The sequence below is a fragment of the Strix uralensis genome, chromosome 32 (assembly GCF_047716275.1).
Source record: "Strix uralensis isolate ZFMK-TIS-50842 chromosome 32, bStrUra1, whole genome shotgun sequence".
NCBI classification, from domain to species: domain Eukaryota; kingdom Metazoa; phylum Chordata; class Aves; order Strigiformes; family Strigidae; genus Strix; species Strix uralensis.
This window is the reverse complement of record NC_134003.1, coordinates 3,465,126-3,485,556: the sequence shown is the minus strand read 5'-3', so window position 1 is coordinate 3,485,556 and position 20,431 is coordinate 3,465,126. Positions and strand designations below refer to the sequence as shown.

The 20,431-nt window shown below is 67.1% G+C and overlaps 1 protein-coding gene and 1 pseudogene across 1 annotated transcript; both read left to right on the top strand.

The window, feature by feature from the left end:
- The first annotated feature begins 1,522 nt into the window (after positions 1 to 1,522).
- Positions 1,523 to 5,065, top strand: TAGLN2 (transgelin 2). Its single transcript, XM_074852928.1, has 5 exons — positions 1,523 to 1,641; positions 3,889 to 4,085; positions 4,159 to 4,333; positions 4,417 to 4,519; positions 4,598 to 5,065. The coding sequence occupies exons 2-5, from the start codon at positions 3,906 to 3,908 to the stop codon at positions 4,737 to 4,739; spliced, it is 600 nt and encodes a 199-aa protein (XP_074709029.1). The 5' UTR covers positions 1,523 to 1,641; positions 3,889 to 3,905; the 3' UTR covers positions 4,740 to 5,065.
- A 393-nt stretch (positions 5,066 to 5,458) lies between these two features.
- On the top strand, positions 5,459 to 20,004 carry LOC141936394 (uncharacterized; annotated as a pseudogene).
- Positions 20,005 to 20,431: the final 427 nt, after the last annotated feature.

Genomic DNA, 20,431 nt, shown 5'->3' with positions numbered 1-20,431 from the left:
GGTCCTGTCACCCCCACATCATCCCCCCGCACCCAGTCCTGTCCTGGCCCCTTGTCGCCCCTGCCCTGACCCCGGGGGTCCTGTCCCCAAATCCCAGAGGTCCTGTCCCCAAACCACCCTCCCTTACCCCCAGCCTCCCCGGCCGAGTCCATCCAGGGTCCTGCCCTCGTGTCACCCTTTTCCTGATCTGTCACCCCCGTGGGAGCTGCCCCCCTGCAGGGGGATGCCCTCCTGCTCCCTGGGTCACCCTGGGCCCACCCCCCTGGGTCACCATAAAGCTCTTTCCCCAGGTCCTGCCCCTGTGCCACCGTCATCCTGTCACCCCTAACCCTCCCCCCAATTCTGCACCTCCGTGTCACTACCTGACCTTGTCTCCCCTCGCCCACGGGTCACACTGGTTGGCCAGATCACGTGCTAGCCCCTGCCCTGGTCGCCCTTGCGCCTGTGTCACCGAAGCCATGGGAAACACCCCTGGAAAGCCCCAGGGGACACCCGCAACCTGGGGGTATGGGGGACAACACGCAACCCATAGGTGCAGGAGGGGCGTGGGAGGGGACAGTTGCACTCCAAGGCCGGCCCCCACCATGACAGTGTCCCTGCAACCAAGCTGCAGCACCCGGTGGCACCTCAGGCTGGCTCTGGAGGGTGGGTGCTGAGCCCCGGACGGATGTTGGGTGCTGAGGGGCGGGTGGGGTTGTGGGGAGGCCGTGGCAGCGGCCCTGCCACCCCTTCCGGAGGCAGGCGGTGGCTTCGGGCCGAGGTTTTGTTTGTTGTTTTGGTTGCGCTGCCCGTGGAGACGGGACTTGTGCAAGCGCCATCGTCCCTCCCTGTGCTGCCGGAGCCACCGCGGGTGCTGGGGACACCCTGTCCCTGCGGGGCCTGCAGCCCCCCAGCCCGTCCCCCTGCCACCGTGTCAGGCCCTGCTGGTCCCCACCACCCCAGCAGGGCTCTGGCCCTGCCGCAGCCCCTTCCACGGGGGTGACTCTGTCTCCTAGTGCCACGGCTGGGCCCTGTCCCCATCACAGCCTTGTCCCCTGCTGCCCCCATGCCACGATCTGTCCCCCCTGTGGTCACCACAGCCCCCGCATCCCCCTGTCGCTACAGCCACCCTGTCCCCACGAAAACCCTCATGTCCTTCAAACACTAAGGCCAGCCTGTCCCTGTCACAGCCACTCTGTTGCTGCCACCTCAGCCACCCTGTCCTCACCTTGGCCACCTTGTCCCCACCCCAACCGCTCTGTCCTCGGCTCCCACAGCCATCCTGTCCCCACCACAACCCCTGTGTCCCCCTGCCACCACAACCACACTTTACCCACTAAACCCCCGACGTCCCCCACGGCCGCCTTGCGCCCCCCCCCCCCCCCCCCAGCCCTTCTGTCATCCTGCCACCACGGCCACCCTGTCCCCCACTGCCACCGACACTTCCCATGCCCCCCCCCCGGCCCGGAGCCCCCTCCCCGCCGGGCGGGGCGGGGCGGGGCTGCCCGGGGCGCGGTGGCGGCCCCGGCCTCGGCCCGGCGGACCCGCCCCGGGAGCGGGCGGTACCGGGCCGCCCCCGGCCGCGCTGACATCAGCCGTGAAAAGGGCGCGGGCGGCGGCATCCGCCACTGCCGCACCGGGACCGCGGGATCGGCGCCGCAGGTAGGGAGGGGCGCGGGCGGCGGGCACCGGGCAGCGCCCGCGGGCACCGGGCGGCAGGTGGAGACGGGCCCCGGGACCGGGCTGGAGATGGGCACCGGGAGGGCACCGGCTGCTCTGCCCTAAAATGGCCGGGGCCGCGCTGCCCCGGGGGACCGGTCCCCCAGGCTGCCCCCCCCGCCCCGCCCCGCCCCGCGGGGGTAACGGCTCCGGACTGGGCCGGGCTCCGCGCCCGCGGAGCCGCCGGGACACGCGGCCGCGCCCGGGAAGCGGGACCCGGGTGCGGCTTCCGGCCCCGCCGCTCCGGGTGCCCCGGGGGCGCGTCCGTCCCGGGGCCGCGGTCCCTCGGCGGCCGCGGTGCCGGGGCTGCGCCTCGCCCGAGCCCCGGTCCCCTCCTCGCTGGCCCCGGGGTGGGCCAGGCTGGGTCCGGTCCCCTCCCCGGTGCCCCACCCCCCGTGGTGCCTGCGGCGTCCCCAGGGTGGCCCTGTCCTTTCTAGGGTCATCCTCCCGCCGACCCTGGGCTGGCTGTGGGGTCCCTAGGGCGGCGGGGTCGCAGCCGGGGTCCCCTCCCCGCTGTCCCCGGGGGTCTGTGGGGACCCCAGGGTGGCCGTGCCCTGGATACAGTCCCGTCCCTGCTGCCCCCGGGGTGTCTCAGGGGTCCCCAGGGTGGTCCTGTGCTGGCTGGGATCCCCTCACTGGGGGGTGGTCTACGGGGTCTCCAGGGTGGCTTGGTCCTAGCTGGGCCGGGTATAGTCCCCTCCCTGCCGGCCCTTGGGGATCTGTGGGGTCCCCAGGCTCCGGGGACACTTGGGTGGCTGCATCCTAGCTGGAATCCCCTCCCCGCAGCCCCCGGGGTTGCCTGGAGGGTCCCAGGCTGGCCGTGCTGCCGCTGGCCTGGGCACGGTCCCCTCCCCGCTGCCCTCGGGGCCGCTGTGGGCGCCCCAGGGTGGCCGTGCCCTGGCCGGGCTGGGTGCAGCCCCTCCCGCGGGGTCCCCAGCACGGCGGTGGCGCAGCTGGGCTGGGTCCGGCCCTCCCCTCCCGTCTGGGCAAGCCCCAGCTGTGTCGGGAAATCAGCCCTGTCTGCACCAATTTCAGCTCCTCTTTGTTTCCCAACCGGCTTGGCCCCCGGCCGGGCGCTCTCCGCACTCGGCTCCCTCCCTGCGGGGGCTGCCCGCACCCCAGCCCTCGCCCCGGGGAGCCCCACGGCAGCCGACGGCTTCGGGGGGGACGCGCGGCTGGCCCGGGGCAGCCTGCGGCCACCGGTGGCTGCGGTGACGAGGGCCCCATCGCTGCCGCCGGCTTCCCCGGGGCCTTGGGTTTGGTTTTCCTCCTGTCCCAGCGGGCCGGGGTGGGTTGTCCCCTGGCTGCTCCTGTGACAGGAGCCTGAAACCGGGCATGTGATGGGGTCGAGTTCTGTCCCGAGCTGAGCCTGGTCCCCCCAGCCGTGGGCTGGGCTGCCCTCGGCCGGCAGCCACCACGTATCCCCAGCTGGGGCGTGGGCACCGGGGCTGGCACCCCTCGAGGAGCAGCACGTGCCCCCAAACCCCGGGGGTGCGGGAGGTGATGCGCGGCCCGGGCAGCCCTGCGTGCCCCCGCCGTGGTGGACAGAGGGGCCTGGAGCGCCCCAGGGCTCGGAGCACCCGGGCTGCAGGGGCTGGTCTGCGTGCGGCCTCCCTGGGCACAACCCCCATCCTCCAGGACAGGTGCCACCGCTCCCGTGGCACCTCGGCAAGGGCAGTGCCTGGCTACGGGGCCTGCCGTGACCAGCTTCCCTGTCAGGGTGGGGGCCCCGTGGTCCCGGATCTGGCACCGGGCCCAAGCACACGGGTGAAACTTCGCAAACAAGCTTCGACTGGCAGCGCGTGCCTGCCAAGGCTGTGCCTGCCTGTGGGGCTGAGCCCGGAGAGAGGGATGCTCGGGGCAGGGGTCTGGCCCCAGCATGGAGGGGCTGCAGTGCTGCCCACCCCTGCCCAGGGCCCTCGGGTGGGCACGGGCCCAGTGCCCACTCCTGGCCGTCTGGGCAGGAAGCAGGCAGGGCAGGGCAAGAGCCCGGGCAGCGCCTGGCACAGGCGATAAGGTTTCACGCCGGACGTCCAGGCAGGACGGGGCTCTGCCACGCTGCTGAGAAGCGGCTCCTGCGCTGCTGTCACCCGCTGTCCCTGAGGGGCTCCACCACACCGTGGGCACGGGGCCACGTCCGTCCTGTGCCGTGTGCCTCCAGAGCCACTGATGGGGGTCCGATCTCTGCAGACTCCCCTGCCGTCAGCATGGCAAACCGGGGACCGTCGTACGGCCTCAGCCGGGAGGTGCAGCAGAAGATCGACCGGCAGTACGACCCCGAGCTGGAGCAGATCCTGGTGCGGTGGATCCTGGCGCAGTGCGGCGGGGACGTTGCCCAGCCGGCACCCGGCAGGGACGGCTTCCAGCAGTGGCTGAAGGACGGCACCGTGAGTACCCCCAGGGCCGGCCGGGGCGGTGGGCCATGGTGCCGGGCCTGACCCCTGGCTCCCCCCCGGGCAGGTGCTGTGCCGGCTCATCAACAGCCTGCACCCGCGGGGCCAGGGGCCGGTGGCCAAGATCCAGGCGTCCGCCATGGCCTTCAAGCAGATGGAGCAGATCTCGCAGTTCCTGCAGGCGGCCGAGCGCTACGGCATCGCCGCCACTGACATCTTCCAGACTGTCGACCTCTGGGAAGGTGCGTGGCGGGATGGGGCCGGGGCCAGGGTGGGGCCGGAGCCGGGGATGGGGCCGGAGCCGAGCCTGCCTGGGGCCTTGCAGGGAAGAACATGGCGTGTGTGCAGAGGACCCTGATGAACCTGGGCAGCCTGGCCGTGGCCAAGGGCGACGGGCTCTTCGTGGGAGACCCCAACTGGTTCCCCAAGTAGGTGGTGGGTGCTGGGGGGGGGCATTGCTGGGCCGTGGGGTCCCGTGGGGATGCTGATATCTGCCCCGCCCGCAGGAAGTCGCAGGAGAACCGGCGCGTCTTCTCCGAGGACAAGCTGAAGGAGGGCCAGAGCGTCATCGGGCTGCAGATGGGCACCAACCGGGGCGCCTCGCAGGCCGGCATGACGGGCTACGGCATGCCCCGCCAGATCCTCTGAGCGCCCGCGCCGCCCCCCCCGGCACGGCCCCCCCGGCCCTGCCTGCAAGGGGCCCCCTGGGGCCGGCCCCCAAACTGCCTTAACCCCCCCTCCGCGGACCAGCCGGGTGCCCCGGCCCGGGCGCCCCCCCGCCAGCATCTGCAGGACCAAAGCCCTTTTTTATAATTATTATTTTGTTGGGTGCGGGTGGGGGGGGGGCCCTGCCACGCTGCCCCCACCGCTGCGCCTGCATCCCCCCAGTGCCTTGGGGGCCGCAGTGCCCCCCCAGCCCCGCCGCTGCGCTGGGGGGGCTCCCCCCACCCCAATAAACGGCTCCTCTTCTTCCAGCTCGGGCAGTTGTTGGGGGGGGAGGGCTGCGCTGGAGGGGGGCACCGGGCCCTTGGGAGAGGGGATGCCCCGGGGGTGGTTGGGGGACGCCAGCCCGGGGGTGCACGCCCCCCCCCCGCCTCGCACCACAGCATGGCGGCAGCGGCCACGTGGAGGGGCGGGGCCGGGGCAAGGGGGCGGGGCCGTCGCTGCTGACTCCGCGCCGGTCCGGGGGGGTCGGGGCTGGGGGGGGACACGCGGGACGGGGTGGGCTCGTGCACCGGCCCACGCGTGAGCGCCCCCCGTGCCTCACCGGACCGTGCCCGCCCCCCCCCTCCGCGGCCTGAGCCCCGCCCCCGTCCGCGCGCTCGGGAACGCCCCCGGTTGCCAGGGGTGCGGGGGGTGGCGTTGCCATGGCGACAGTCGGCGGCCGCCGAGCGCAGCGGGATGGTGAGCGCGGCCCGTCCCGGTGCGCCGGGCCCGGTCCCTCCTCCTCGGTTCCCCTGGTTCCTCCACCTCGGTTCCCCCGGTATCCCCCGTCCCTCCTCCCCAGTATCTCCAGTCTCTCCTCCCCGGTCTCTCCGGTCCCTCCTCCCCAGTTCCCCCGGTCCCTCCTCCCCGGTATCCCCGGTCCCTCCTCCCCGGTTCCCCCTGCCGCAGCCCGTTCACGGCCGCTCTCCCCCCGCAGCCCTCCAGCGTCCCCGCACCCCGCAGCCGGTGCGGGGGGTCCCGCAGCCCCGCGGTGGACGAGGTGCTGTTCGGGGGGAGCCGGGTAAGGGCGACGGGATCCCGGGAGGCACCGGGCAGGGCCACGGGGCGGGGGTCGGGGTATCAGGGAGGCCACCAGAGCAGGGGCTGCCTCTGTCCTCCCTGTCTGCTGTATGCTCCCACTTTTCACAGGGTAATTAGTTAATTAGCGAGACGAAGGAGACTCAGGAGGTGAGAGCCCCGGTAAAGGAGAGGAGGCGGTGTCAGGGGGTCTCTGGGTTAGCGGTTATTTCGTGCGGGATATACGCGAGTCCTCACGCCAGGGGCTGGAAGCTTCCAGAGCAGCTCATTACCAACATATTTAGACTTTCATCAGGGAGCTACGAAATCAGTCCCCTTGGAGACGAGGCAAAATTGCAGCAGGTCTCCGACCTCCTGGCCGGATGCCCTGGCCACTGAGAGGAGATAAACAGAGCAACAGCTCCTTCCTCTCCAGTCGCATAAGGAACGGGCTCGCTTCCTCCGTGCTTGTCCCTCGGCCGTCCCCGGCTCCCACAGGAGGGCCCGGGCAGAGCTGCAGCTGCTGAGGTGGGCGACGGCATTTTCCAGGGTGATGTTCTGGATGTCCTTCCCGTGCTGCTGCTTCCCCTCCTTTGACGCTCCCAGGGGCTCTCCCTGTGGCAGGTCGGGTTCGTGGCAGCAGCTGTCGGCTCTCCCCACTCTCTGTGTCGCCTCCGACAGAGATCAGGGTACAAGGGCCAGGCCAGACACCGCTGCGGTTCGGCCCGTCTCGCGCTCGCCGTCTCCGCCGGGGTCGCGGCGGGCGGGCGGCTGCCGTGAGGGGACCGCACTGTGCTCGGGGTACTCGTCCCTCCGGGGGGGTGGGGTTGCGGCCACCGTTTCCTCTCCCGGGTTTTATCACTTGAAACAAATCTGTCCAAAGAGACTTGCCAAAACCCTTTGGCTTTTCAGAGGCAAGGAAGGAAGCGTGTAATGAAGATTACCTCCGCTCCCAACTGGAGGCTCTGCGGATGGTTTGCCTCGTGGGGCAGGAGGTTGGGAGCGCTGCCGGGTCCGTGTGCCTGTGAGCCGAGGAGCCCCGGGCAGGTGTATGGTCTGTTATCTCGGAGGCCTTCAAGGCAGTTAGATAAAAATGTCGTAACGCTCATACGGGTGTTAATTGAATTCCCTGTGATTAATCCAGGTCTAGTCCAAGGAGTTCTCCTGACGTTTGGGGCAACACGCGGGCTGGCTGCAATGAATAGCACTGTTATCTCTGTTTGCACGGGTGTTTCAGTGCCAAACCCTTTAATTCAACAGCTCGTGCTTGGGGCCTGCAGTGACTGGGAAGCTGCTCCCCTATCTGCCGTGCTGGGCTGCGGGAAAGCCCGTGGTTCGGGGCCATCAGACCCGTAAAATGGGAATATTGCCGGCAGCAGTTTCCCAGGGAACCGCTCAGCGCGCAGCTGGCTGCAGGATTTGTTCCAGCAGTCACTTAGAACTTTAAAGCTGAACTAGTAAACGGAAGTCCAAGGGAAACCGCACATCTGTGTGTACCTTAGTGTCTCCGTGCCACGGGGTGACGCTTCACTAGGTGGCAGTCTCGGCTCGAGCACAGGGACTGGCACCAGTCCAGGCTGTACTGGGAGGACTGGTTTCTGCCCAGTGCTGTATGCCGGTCGATTGCCCACACGGCCAGACCTTGAGCTGCCCCCGCTTCCCCCTCCCCGGGCCCCCCTGCCAGTTCCCAGGGAGTATGGGTCGGTCTGGGTTGGTTTCACCCAGTTTTTCCCAAGGCCGTGGGGCTCAGGACAGAGGCGCTGGTGGCCACAGTGAGGAGCGGGGCAGGGGGCAGCTGCCATCAGCTCCAGGTAGCCAAGGGGATGCTCGAGCTTGAGTGAGGTCTTGCCCTGAGCAAGCAGCTGTCAGCTCATCCTTCAGATCTGGGCGAGAGACTGATGCCCAGATTTTTATAGTAAAACCAGTGCTGTGGGGGTGTTTTTGGTTCTCCCCATGTCCTCATCAGGCCTTTGGAACTGGGGCTGCTGAGACAAGAAACCCTTCCTGTGCCCAGACGTCAGTAGCCTTGGTGGTGCGAGAGGGTGTTTGTCAGAGCTCAGGAGAACTGTGGCCTCGTGCCCAGAGCACCTCCGTGCCCAGGAGCCGGGGGCAGAGCTGGGCACAGGCCAGTGACAGTAAAACCCAAGTAAACGCTGTCCTTTCTTGCAGAGCCTGCAGCAGTCGAGCCCCGACAGCCCCATCGTGATCCTTCGGGATGTGCAGACTGTCCCGAAAGCGTCGCCCACTGGCAGGCGCAAGCCCGAGACCACCCGTCTCATCACCAAGGACTCCATCCGTGACCTCATGTGAGTCTGTGCCCGAGTGGCAGCTCTGAGGAGCTCCCGGGGCCCTGCGTGTCTGTCACAGCACTGTCGTGGTGCGCAGAGCTCGTCCCGCGTTGGCCAGGAGATCTCGGGGAGGAGGGACGGGCAGCAGCGCTCCGGTGGCTTGGGTGGCAGCACAGCCGGCAGCCGCTGAGCACCGAGCGTTTACAGAGGCACTGAATCATTGTCAAAACCAGTAAAAAGCAACATAAAACCTTCTCAATAGCCAGAAAAGCTCCTTCTGGGCTGAACAGCCCTGCAGGGTGGCACCTGCCCCCTGTCACGTATCAAACGCTGCCTCCCGTGCCCCAGTACCCGAACGCCCCGTCTGAGGAGCGTCACCTGCAGCCCCTGCGCACCAGCAGCTCCGCATTTCTCTACAGGGACGTTTTATAAGCAAGGCTGAACTGTAAGAACCCCGGCCCTAATTACTACACCTCGTTAAAAGCCTGCAGCACATAGACAAGAATAGTGCCATTATCCTGGCCAGCTCCAATTTAACCTAATTTTGACCTGCCTAAATTTTCCTTGTAGTTGTTCTGTGCAAGGTTCATCTTTGCTTCCTGTTTTGAACCTCCGTGTAATGCTCTTACACCCCATAAAACGTGACACCCGCCCTGCAGGTGGTTTGGGTTTGGGTTTTGTGGAGAGTGAAATGGTGCAGAGGCACCGGCTCAGGCTTTCGAGGCTGGTTCAGGCTTTGAGCTCGGTACCTGGCTTCCTGCGCTGACATCCGTGTTTGACCCTTCTGCTGAAGCTGAGGGCCAATTTCCAGATGTGTCGCACGGCCACAGCTCCAGCTGAAGCTAATAGAAACTGTTTGTGCTGGTTTTAGTTCCTGAAAATCAGGCCCTAGACATCCCAGGCTGGTCACCCAAACACTGGGACGACTGAAGCAGCGGCCACTGTATCATTAAATTTATTAGTGCCGTTGTGACCATTAGCCATTCTTTAAAGCGTCCTGGAATCCGATGCTGTGATGCAGCTCTCCAACGATCATTATGCAGGTATCTGTTCATATTCACAAGGGTGGATGAAAGGTGACACACAATAATAATGAGTAAATTCTTAGTCCTGAACATCTTCAAAGTGCTCTATGCATTTGGTTAATACACGCTCCTACACCACACGCGTCACCATGGTATCTGAGTAATACAAAGAGTAATTAACTCCTTACAACTCCCCTGGAAAACAGCCCCGTATTATTATCCACATTTTTACAAGTGGGGAAATGGGGGCACCAAGAGCTTCAGTGATTTCCTCTAAACCACAGCGTGAGTCACGGGCAGAGTTCGTGGCACAGCAGTGTCCTGCAGCGCCGGGGTGACGGCTGGAGGGACCTGGCGAGTGCCCGTGTTTGGGCAGCGTGGCGCTTCCTCCTCTTGCACTGGGCAGATTCTGGGGGCAGCAGAGCCGGAGCTGAGCCGTGCTGGGCAGATCCGGGGCCTGAGCAGTCTGAGTGTCATTAAACAGAGCGAAAAGGCAGCTTCTGCTCCCCAAAATCTGTCTGCAGGGTTTTGATCTGGCATGCAGGAGCAGCGACAGCCAGTCTGGGGGCAGGGATGAGCAGTGTGTCCGGCTGGAGGAGGGGTGAGGGCAGTGGTCAGAATTTTCCCAAATGAGAGCTGGGAACGTCAAGTTGGACTGAAATACTTTCAGCATTTTTTTCATTGGGGCTGACTAGGCCCATGCTGAATGTTTTGGGGTTTTCCTGGGAGCCCCTGGCCACCCCGACACGTATCCTGTCCCGGTGCATCACAGCGTGGTGCCACTTTCCCTCCACTTTCTCTTTCTCCCTCCACCTGACCAGGAGAGTCGGGTCCCCACAGCTCAGGCGCTTCCTGCATTGCTCGGGGGTGACGCCTGGTCCTGGAGCCGCGCGGCCGCCCCCAGCACGGGCAGCCCAGGCAGGGAGGTCAGCGGGGCAGGGGACGGAGGGAGCTGTCGGAGACTCCGTGCCGCTGACTCTCTCTCCCTGTGCCCCGCACCACCAGCATCCCTGCGGAGAGCCCAGCAGCATCCCTCGTTATCGGCCGGAAGGATTTCCAGCGCATTAAAGAAGCAGCTCGAGTCCTGACCAAGGAGGAGCGAGAGGCCAAGCTGGCAGCCCTCAGAGCGGAGAAGGAAGCCGTTCTCGTAGGCATTTCCCCCCTGCCCCCCTTTTCCCTGCTTGCTGACAGGTCTTGGGCTGCAGCTGGAGGTGGATGCACCCAGTTAGACACCAGCTGAGCTCTGCTCAGGGGCCACCACCTTCACCCCTCCTTCACCCACGTTTTGGTGCGCCCATCGCTGCCGGGACAGTGTGCAGGGGCACAGTACGGCTCTGAGTCTCGGGTCAGCTCTGAGCCCCAGCCGGGGGGGCTGTGCAGGGTCCCTGGGCTTGCCCAGTCCATGGGTGGGGAAGGGATCCCACACTGGCTGCTCCCCCAGCCCACGGTGACCCTGTTACCCTGCAAAGGGAGAGGGGTGTCTTATCAGGGGTGTAGGAAGGGGCTGCCCAGCCCCTGTACCCGGGCAGGAGGAGCCTGCGGTGCCCCTCGGCTCTGTGCCGGGGACGCGGAGTGCAGCACGTGCCCCGCGTGAGCCCGGCTGCCCAGTCGCCCCCTTGGGCGGGCTCAGCTTTGCAGGGCTGCCCCGGGAGGGCATCAGGCTTTCGGCAGCCCTGCCCGTCCCCTCAGGAGGCGGTGAGCGAGCGCAAGAGCGCGAAGCAGAAGGCCATGCTGCAGCAGCAGACGGGGAAGCTGAGCGAGCTGGAGGAGGAGGCGCAGGAGCGGGCCCGGCACCTGCTGCAACGGGCGAGCAGGATGCGCATGGAGCAGGAGGACGAGATCAGGGAGTTCAGCGAGGTAGGGCCAGGGGCTCCCCGGCACCACCTGGCACCCCAGGGCCTCCTGCCAGCGCCCAGCCCTGCCTGGGCTGCCTGCTCGGACGGGCTGCTGAGAGCCCCCGTGAGCTTCACCGAGCTGCTCTAGACTAAACCCTGCTCTACTGGCTGCTGCCAGGGTCTTCCTCCCCTTCTCCTCTTCCTCGTCTGTGTGTCTGTCCCTGCTGCCACTGCCAAGTCTGGCTTGGAGACCAGGAGCCCTGTTGTCCCCACAGCTGATCCTCGGTGCCAAGTGCCACATGATCCGCGACGCACAGATCCTCGAGAAGCAGCTCATCGCGAGGGAGCTGGAGGAAGAAGAGAAGCGCCTGGCCAGGATGATGGAGATGGAGAGGAAAAGGGCCGACAAGGTGCAGGAGGAGCTGGAGCACAGGAGGAAGCAGGAGCTGATCAGGTTTGCTGAAGGGTCCCTCGTCGTGCAGAGGCATCCGCCCTCATCCCAGGCCTTGTGCCGGAGCTGGGGTGGCCACTCCCACCACCACACAGCCCCCGTCTGCAGCGGCACGAGGCAGCGGACACCACTGATGTCCGTGCCGGCGTTTCTGCTTCTGGGAGCAGGACGGAGCCGGAGCGAACCCTTCCGCTCTCTTCTTTCCAGAGGGAGGCAGGAGCTGGTGAAGCAGATAGAGCAGAATGCGGAGGAGCGGGCTCTGAGAGCCGAGCAACGGGACCAGGAGGCGCAGGAGGTGCGGGAGTACCTGGAGCAGCTGAAGATGGAGGACATGAAGGTGCGACCAGTGACCCGCTGGGGAGTGGGGGGGGCTGGAGTCAGATTTTCACCTTCTTGGAAGGGTGACCCAGTGCTGGATAAGTCAGACTTGATGTGTGGAGACAACAGCTGGATAATTAAAGCTCTGGTCTCTTGGGGAAGTTGAGGCATCCTCAGAAAATGACCCAAGCTGCTGAGCCCTCCCTCGTGCCGGGTGTGCTGCTGGGCCCCCGGGAAGGCGTGCGGGGAGAGCGGAGGGAGCGCTTTGTGCTGCGGCACTTGTCCTGTCACCCTGGGACCCTCTGCACTGCTTTCAGGACTTGGAGCGGAGACAGGAGCAACAGAAGAGAATCCAGGCTGAGATTAAACGCATCAACGATGAGAACCAGAGGCGCAAGGAGGAGCAGCGGGAGCAGGAGAGGATGGCAGATGAGCGGGTGCTCGAGTACCAGAGGCAGAAAATGGTAACGGCTGAGTGAGTGCGGCACTGGCAGGGGTTTAGCAGGCAGCAGAGGTTTAGCAGGCAGCAGAGGTGCTGCCGGGAGCTGTCACGAGGCTCCATCCCATGCAGGAGCGTGAGGCTGAGTTCGAAGCTGAGCAGGAGAGAATCCGCTGGGAGAAGGAGAAGGAGACGGCGCGCTTGAGGGCCATGCAAGAGAGAGCCCAGGACCTCCAGGCAGAGCAGGTGAGCGGCTTGCTGACACGCCATCTTCTCCTGCGCTGGCTCGCTCGCCACCTTCCTCATCACCACCCCAGCGAGGCGGGATGTGGTGGGTCCATGGGGCTTTGCAGGCCTGGACCAGCCCCTGGAGCCGTGATGTCCTGGAGCAGTGCTGGCCACGGCGCTGGAAGAGGCAAAACCACGGTCAAGTGCTTCCATACCCCCACAGGGGGGGTGCTGCCATGACCCCCCAGCGTCACCGCTCTGCCCCTTCGGCAGGACGCGCTGAGGGCCAAGCGCAGCCAGGAGGCTGCTGAGCGAGAGTGGCGGCGCAAGGAGAAGGAGGCGGCGCTGAAGAAGGCCGAGATGGAGCAGGTGCTGAAGCGGAGCCACCTGGAGCAGGTTGCTCAGCGGGAGCACAGCATGGCCGTGCAGGTGCAGCAGGACCGCCACGAGTTCGAGAGGATGCTCAGGTGAGAGGGACGGCGCTAGGAGCTCGCTGGCGAGACGGCCAGGCCCTGCTGTGCAGAGCGGGGCCGAGGGGCGGGTGACGCGGTGGTGGGGGTCCACTGGAGCGCGTCTTTCACCTGCCCCGAGCTGTCCCGCAGGGCTCAGCAGGAGCAGATGGAGAAGGAGGTGGCGGAGGAAGCGCGGAGGGCAGGTTTGCAGCTCGCCCACGCTCATGACATCCGGCGCCAGATGCGGGAGCGTCAGCAGCAGCTGGCGCAGGAGCGGGCGGCCGCCTTTGAGGAATGCCAGCGGCTGGAGGAGGAGGCCCGCCAGCGCAGCCAGCGCATCGCCCAGCTCAAGCAGCAGAAGATGCAGGAGCTCAGGTGTTATGTGCTGCCAGCGGCCGCTTACTTCCCTGGTTCCCTGCATGTCCCTGAGTCCCTCCTGGCTTCCCTCCATCTCCTGACCCCTGGGACATCTCACAGCTTCTGCTCCGGGGCCACAGTCCTAAAGCTCGGCTCCGGTGTAGCACAGGGGGCCTGATGATTTCTTTCCTCTGCAGAGCCTCCGGCATCCCCGAGAAGTACTGCGCCCAGGTGGAGCAGAGGGCCCGGAGCCGCACACGTGCAGCCCCAGGCCAGGCTCAGCCCCGTGAGGAGCAGGGCTCCGGTTCCCCTCTGACTTAGGGGGTTCTGTTTTCTTAGGCTGAGTTTCCTATGAACAGAGTGTTTATGGAGCAGACAGTGTCCTTCATCCTTCTCTTGCTTCAGGTTTGTGGGCCAGAATCTGCCCTTGGGGCTGGAGTAGCCCAGAGGCTCCCAGGACAGAGGTTGCCCCTTGCCTGTTTCCCCACATGCACTCGCTGTCCTCGGGGGTCGAGGAGCATCCCCAGGCCCTCAGCACAGCTCAGAGTGTGGGCGTTCCCAGCTCACGCAGGGTCCCCATGAGCCAGGCAGGCTCTTCTCCACACACAGCCCTGGCAGTGCCACCTTCTCACTGAGGTGTCACCTCCAGGCCCTGCGGCAGCCGCCTTCGTCAGGGGCAAAGCAAAGAGACCGGAGCATGATGCAAACATTTAAAATCCTTTTGGATAGGGACTGGCAGCTTCAGAGGGCTGGGATCCTGTAGGAGTGGCTCTGATTAATTGTCAGAGCAGCTGGAAAATAAGGAGAGCTGGCAAAGACGAGACTGCCCAGGGCAGGGGGACAGCTCAGAGGACTCTGCTGTGAGCCCTGGGCCTCCTCCAGGCTGGGTAGAGAGGGAGGACGAAGCGCCGTCTCTCCTCCAGCTGCTGCCTGTCCCCGGGGCGTGACAGAGCCGGGCTCTTGCCATCCCTGTTGGGGCAGGGGCTGGAACACCTCGCTGGCTCTGCAGGGCATCTGCCACCTCAGACCCGACCCCAAGCAAGCCCCCGCGGCTACCGAGCTCTCGGGGACCCCCGGGGCCTTGGCACTGGTGCCCGACCCACAAAGATCTGCGGGGCTCGGTGCCGGGCTCGCTGGCCCATCCCCAGTCCCCAGCGCCCACAGGCCGGCCGTGTCACTCTTGGTCACCACCTCGGCCAGGCGGTCACAGCCTTGTTCTAGGCCAGGCTCAGCCCAGAGGGTTTCAAAGCCACCGCACCGAGGGGCTGTGACCACCGGCGGGCAACCAGCCGGGGTGGGGCGGCTTCTCCACCCTTCCTGGGCGAGGGAGCGGGGCTCCCGGTGCTGAGGAATGCAGGAGTCACCGGGCCGGGGAGCCAGCGCCGGGCCAGCGAGGAGCCCTGAGCTGCGGTGAGCCACGGCCCGTCATGGCGGGAACGGCCCCACCACGAGGGAACGGCCCCCACCACGAGGGAACGGCCCCGGCAGGTGCCACCCGCCCCTCGCTGCATGGGGCTGCCCCGGGGCCAGGCCGCGCACGGGGGCCCCCAAATCACAGACGCGGCAACGCACGTGCTGGGCTCGGCCCCAATTCCCAGCACGGCGCCGGTAAGGGTTAACCGGCAGCGGTGAGCTCAGCTTGGGGCCAGTAAATGGAGCAGCTCTTGGCCCCGGGGAGTGTTTGGGGCCGGCTGGGCGGTGCTGCTGAGCCGGCTGGGGCACTCGCTGTGGAAAGTACCAGCACGGCCGGGCTGTGCCGCGGGCGCTGGGAGCCGGACGCGGGGCCTGAGCCTGGCCCAGAGCACCAGGACAGCCCAGCGCAGGGGCTCAGACCCTCCAGGGACAGGGACAGTGACAGCGCCCGTGGCCGGGGCTCCCCACAGGGCTGAGCGTCCCCACTGCGGCCCCTGGCACCCGCTGCGGAGCATCCCTGTCCCCAGTTCCTCCAGTGTGGAGCATCCCTGTCCCAGTTCCCCCAGTGTGGAGCATCCCTGTCCCCAGTTCCCCCAGTACGGAGCATCCCTGTCCCAGCTCCTCCAGTGTGGAGCATCCCTGTCCCCAGTTCCCCCAGTGCGGAGCATCCCTGTCCCAGCTCCTCCAATGCAGAGCATCCCTGTCCCCAGTTCCTTCATCCAGTGCGGAGCATCCCTGTCCCAGTTCCCCCAGTATGGAGCATCCCTGTCTCCAGTTCCCCCAGTATGGAGCATCCCTGTCCCAGCTCCTCCAGTGTGGAGCATCCCTGTCCCCAGTTCCCCCAGTGTGGAGCATCCCTGTTCCCAGTTCCCCCAGTATGGAGCATCCCTGTCCCCAGTTCCACCAGTACAGCGCATCCCTGTCCCCAGTTCCCCCAGTACGGAGCATCCCTGTCCCCAGTTCCTCCATCCAGTGTGGAGCATCCCTGTCCCCAGCTCCCCCAGTGCAGAGCATCCCTGTCCCCAGTTCCCCCAGTACGGAGCATCCCTGTCCCCAGTTCCTCCATCAGTGTGGAGCATCCCTGTCCCCAGTTCCCCCAGTGCAGAACATCCCTGTCCCCAGCTCCTGCCCTCAGATCCCAGCAGGTCTCAGCCCCTCTCCCTCCCCTCCAGCTGCCCCAGCCTCCTCCAGCTCATGCCCTCCCCTGTGCGGAGCGTGGCCTGTCCCAGCTGCTGCCCTGCCTCAGCGTCCCGCCACGGCCTGGCGCTCCAGCCGGGTCTCTGTGCTGGAGCCACCAGTGCCACCAGCACCAGCATGGGCTTGGTGGGTGCCATGGGCCCCACACGGCTGCAGCATCCCTGTGCCCGCTCGCCGAGGGGGCAGGACCGGAGGAGGGATCTGCAGGAGCTTAAGCCCATGGTCAAACCACACCTTTAAGCTCTTTCAATTGCCCTGAGTCCTGCCCCAAGACCAAAATCCTTTCGGGACCTGCATGCGGCCAAGCTGGCACTTCGGTGTGGCCGCAGTGCTCGGCCACACTTGGGTCCTGCAGGGTCCCGGGCAGCCTCTTCCCACCAGCCACACTCATCCCGCCAGTGCCCACAGTGGGGTTCCAGCCACTGGCCACCACAGGGCCCGTGGTCGCCCCAATCCCTGCTCCGCCGCTCCGGCTGCCCCAGGCTGGGCCTGTGCCCCCTGCCCGTGCTGCCTGCGGTGGCCCCCTGCCGGGTCCGCCTGGATGGGAGCCCACGCCATGGCGATGCTTAATTACCGGGTAGGGAGTGGAGCAGGGCGGCATCGCTCACGCACAGCTTGGAGCCACTCAGTCATCCCAAAGGCATCCGCCCCACAGGGAGGAGCGCCCCGGCCCAGCATGTAAAAGCAGCCCCGCACGGCCGGCTGCCCTGTCGCCTCGGAGCCTCCTCCGCTCCCGCTCCTCCTCAGCACCCGGCACGGCTGCAGCGTCATGGCAGGGCACGGCGCCAGCCTGCTCCTGCTCCTGGGTCTCATGCCAGGTAGGCGCTGACGGATCCCTGCACTTGGACCCTCTCCTGCAGCGATGCCGCCGAGGATGGAGGGGTCCCTGCCCAGCCACGGGGCACCCCAGGGTGCGGACACACCCCATGGTCAGCAGAGCACCTGCAGCCAGGGCCGCTCCTGCCCCGACACCCGTCTGTGTTGGCCAGAGTTGGGTGACACTGAGCCCACCATGTCCCTTTGTCCCCAGCGCAGCTTCACAGGACCCGGCGGGTGCCAGCCCTGAGGGGTGCTTAACCCCACCAGGGCACCCAGCCCCTGCAGTGCCTGACCCCCACTGATGGGTCCCCGTGGGTTGGGTGCTGCAGACGTGGGGACGTTGGGGCGCAGGTCTGGGGTGTTCCCCCGCTGGTGCGACGGGTGCTGTTCTCTCCCCAGCTCTCCTCCTGGCCGTCAGGATCAACGGCAAGGGCCGGGAGGTGCTGTACCTGGCCAAGGGTGACTCGGTGAAGCTGGGCTGCCCCTACGTCCTCGAGCCTGAAGACAACGGTCCCCAGGGCGTGGGCATCGAGTGGATCCAGATCACGCCTGAGCGGCCCGGCCCAGAGAACGTGGTGAGTGTCACCCAGAAGCCGCTGTCCCACCATGCAGGCAGGGCAGGCAGGGCAGGCAGGGCTGGGATGGACCAGACGGAGCCCAGCCGAGCAGGCAGGGCCAGACAGGACAGACAAGGTCTGGCAGGGCAGGGAAGGACCAGGCAGGGCTTGGAAGGTCCAGACAAAGCCCAGCAGAGCAGGCAGGACAGGCAAGGTCTGGCATGGCAGGGGAAGGTGCAGGTACGGCAGGCAGAGACAGGCAGGGTCTGAGAGTGCTGGGCTGGAAAGGACCAGGCAGGGCAGGCAGGGGCAGGCAGAGCCGGGCGGGCACTGGGCAGCGCACTTCCCTCCCCAGCGGGCAGCCCCGGGTCCCCCAGCCCGGACCAGCCCTGCCCACTCTCTCCACTGTCTCCCCCAGTTCCTGTCCTACCAAGACCACCACGTCAACTACGGCAGCGGCTCGGGGCTGCAGGACCGGGTCGCCTTCGTGCAGAACGACCCCAGCCAGTACGACGCCTCCATCCGCCTGGCTGACCTGCAGGTCTCCGACACTGGCACCTACCAGTGCCGGGTGAAGAAAAACACTGTGGCCGTGCACGAGGTCATCGTCACTGTGCAAGGTGAGCCCCCCCCCGTCCCGTGCCCCCCTCCCGGGTGGCCCCCAGTGGCTCTGGTGGTGACACTGTCCCTCTCCCTGCAGAGAAGCCAGCTATCCCACAGTGCTGGACCGAGGGGGAGCTGATAGTGGGGAGCAGCATCCTGCTGCGGTGCTACAGCCGGGGAGGTGCCTCCCCCCTCTCCTACCAGTGGGCTAAGCTGGCCGACGGCTACGGCGGGGGACATCTGCCCTCCGGCACCATCCAAGGTGGGTGCTGGCACCCCAGGGGCTCTGCGGGGCGCGGGGGATGCTGATGGGCAGGGCGTCCCCGTCTGTGAGGGCCCCCGCGGGGTGTCTGGGTGCAGCTGCGTTCACGTGTGCTCTTGCCCGCGTGCGCCCACGTCCCTGCGCACCCCAGGCGGGTGCTGGCAGCGCTGCGGCCCTGGGGCTGACGGGGTGTCTCTCCCCGCTGCAGGACGTGGCCCGGGCGACCTGATAATCCGTAGCCTGTCGGAGGTGCACACCGGCATCTACCAGTGCCGCGTCACCAACCGCGTGGGCTACTCCGTGTGCCAGCTCAACCTCAACCTTGCGACAAGTAAGTGCCACCGCAGGGGGGGGGGCGCGGCGCGGGCAGGGTGCTGCCGGGGGCTGGCTCTGCGTGCCAGGGTGCCACCGGGGGCACAGTGACCAGTGGGCAGCCGGCGGGGAGGCCGGCGGTGACAGGATGTGCTCCCGCGGCAGGAGGAAGGCAGGCGGGCATCATCGTGGGCTCCATCCTGGGCTCCCTCCTGCTCCTCAGCCTGCTCGGGCTCCTCATCTGGGCGCTGATCTGCCGCTACCGCCGGAAGGAGTGCCAGCGGACCTGCAGCGACTGCAGGTGAGGGGCACGGGGCGGGCACGGGGCCAGCAGCACCGCCAAGAGCCACTGGGCACTGACAGGCATCACTGGGCATTACTGGGGACTGATGGGCACCACTGGGTGCCACTGGGGACTGGTGGGCACCTCTGGGTGCCACCGGGCACTGATGGCACCGTGGGTCCCCTGTGGGTACCCCCAGACTATGACAGGGACTAACAGGCACCGATGGGTGGCACTGGGTGCTGCCAGGTACCTCTGGGAACTGCCCGGTGCCAGTGGACCCCAGTGAGCACTGGTGGGTGCTGGTGAGCGCCACCAGGCAGCAATAGTGGCAGTGACAGGACCACTGGGGTGCCACCGGGCGCCACCGGGCACCGCCAAGCACTGACGGGTGCCGCGGGGGCTCCCCTCTGCCCGCAGGAGCAGCACAGGCGGCACCATGACCCGCGCCTGCAACGTCTGTGCCCACAGCTACTCGCCCCACGGCATCAGCTACATGCAGTGCCAGCACGGCGACGGCGACGAGCGGGCAGCCGCCCTCATCTGCAACGAGGGCATCAGGCACCAGGTCGCCTGCCCGGCGCTGTAACCCCCCGCCGGCCCCGCGCCCACCCCCGATCCGGCTCCGCGGGGGGAGCGGCTGCGAGCCCCGAGCCGGCAGCACCGCCGGGACCCGGCGCCACGCGGCGCAGGGCTGCGCTGCCGGGGCTCGCCGCGCAAATTGAAGTCAGGAATCCAGCTCCCTCCTCGCCCCGAAACAGCCCCGGCCTCCAGCAAACTTCGTTTGGGTTCATCAGTCTGTTTGGTTGGTTTTCTTTTTTTTGGCCACTTTTTTGTATGTGCCCCCAGCCCCAGCCCCGCCCCCGGGGGCATCCCTCGCTCGTGCAGCGATATTTATTTCTCTCCGGCCCGTCCCCGCGGCGCCGAGCAGGGACGCAGCAGCCCCGACTCGCCCAAACTGGCTGCCCGGTAGCCTCCCGCCTCCGGCCCGGCGCCACCAGCGCCCCCGCATTGGCTTTAGCAATTGGGTGTTATTCGAGACGAGACGCCATTGGCACCAGGATTTGCAGTTTGGAACAAGAAAAAAAGAAAAGAAATAAACTAAAGTGAATTCAGCACTGTCCTGTGGTGTCTCGCCCCTCTCCGGCCGGGCAGCGCGGTGAGGTGGCGGCTGCAGGAGCAGTGGCGGGAGGCCTGTCCTGGGACGGTCCCGTAACGCCGCGGCAGTGTCGGGGCTCCTGGCAGCGCCCAGCGGTTGACACCCCCTGGCACCCATGGGTGCTTCCTGGGTGCACTGCCACGCGGCTGCGGGTCCCCGCGCGGGCCGGGCCGGCAGAGGACGGGGGGACACAGCCCCCGACCCCCCCACGACGGGAGGGAGATCCTCGAACGGGGCGCAAGGGCAGCGGGGAAGGGCGAAGGGACCCGGCCCGGGCTGCCTCGACCCTGTCCCTGCCCCTGACCCTGCCCCTGACCCTGCCCCTGCCCCCGACCCTGACCCCGACCCCGCGCTGCCCCCCCGGCTCACCCAAGGCTGACCCTGACCTAATGCTACCCCTCAGCCCAGCCTCAGCCCGACCCTGACCCGGACCCCAGCACCAGCCCTCGCGTTAACCCCCACCGGGCCCAACCCCGGTGCCGACCCGACCCCAAAGGCCCGGCCTAACCCCCCCCACCGGCCGCAGGGCCGCGGGCGGGCGCGGGGGTCCCGGGGGGTCGGGGCCGCTGCGGTCACGGCTCCTCCCGGCCCCTGGCACTAAACCCGCCCTCAGGCCTGAC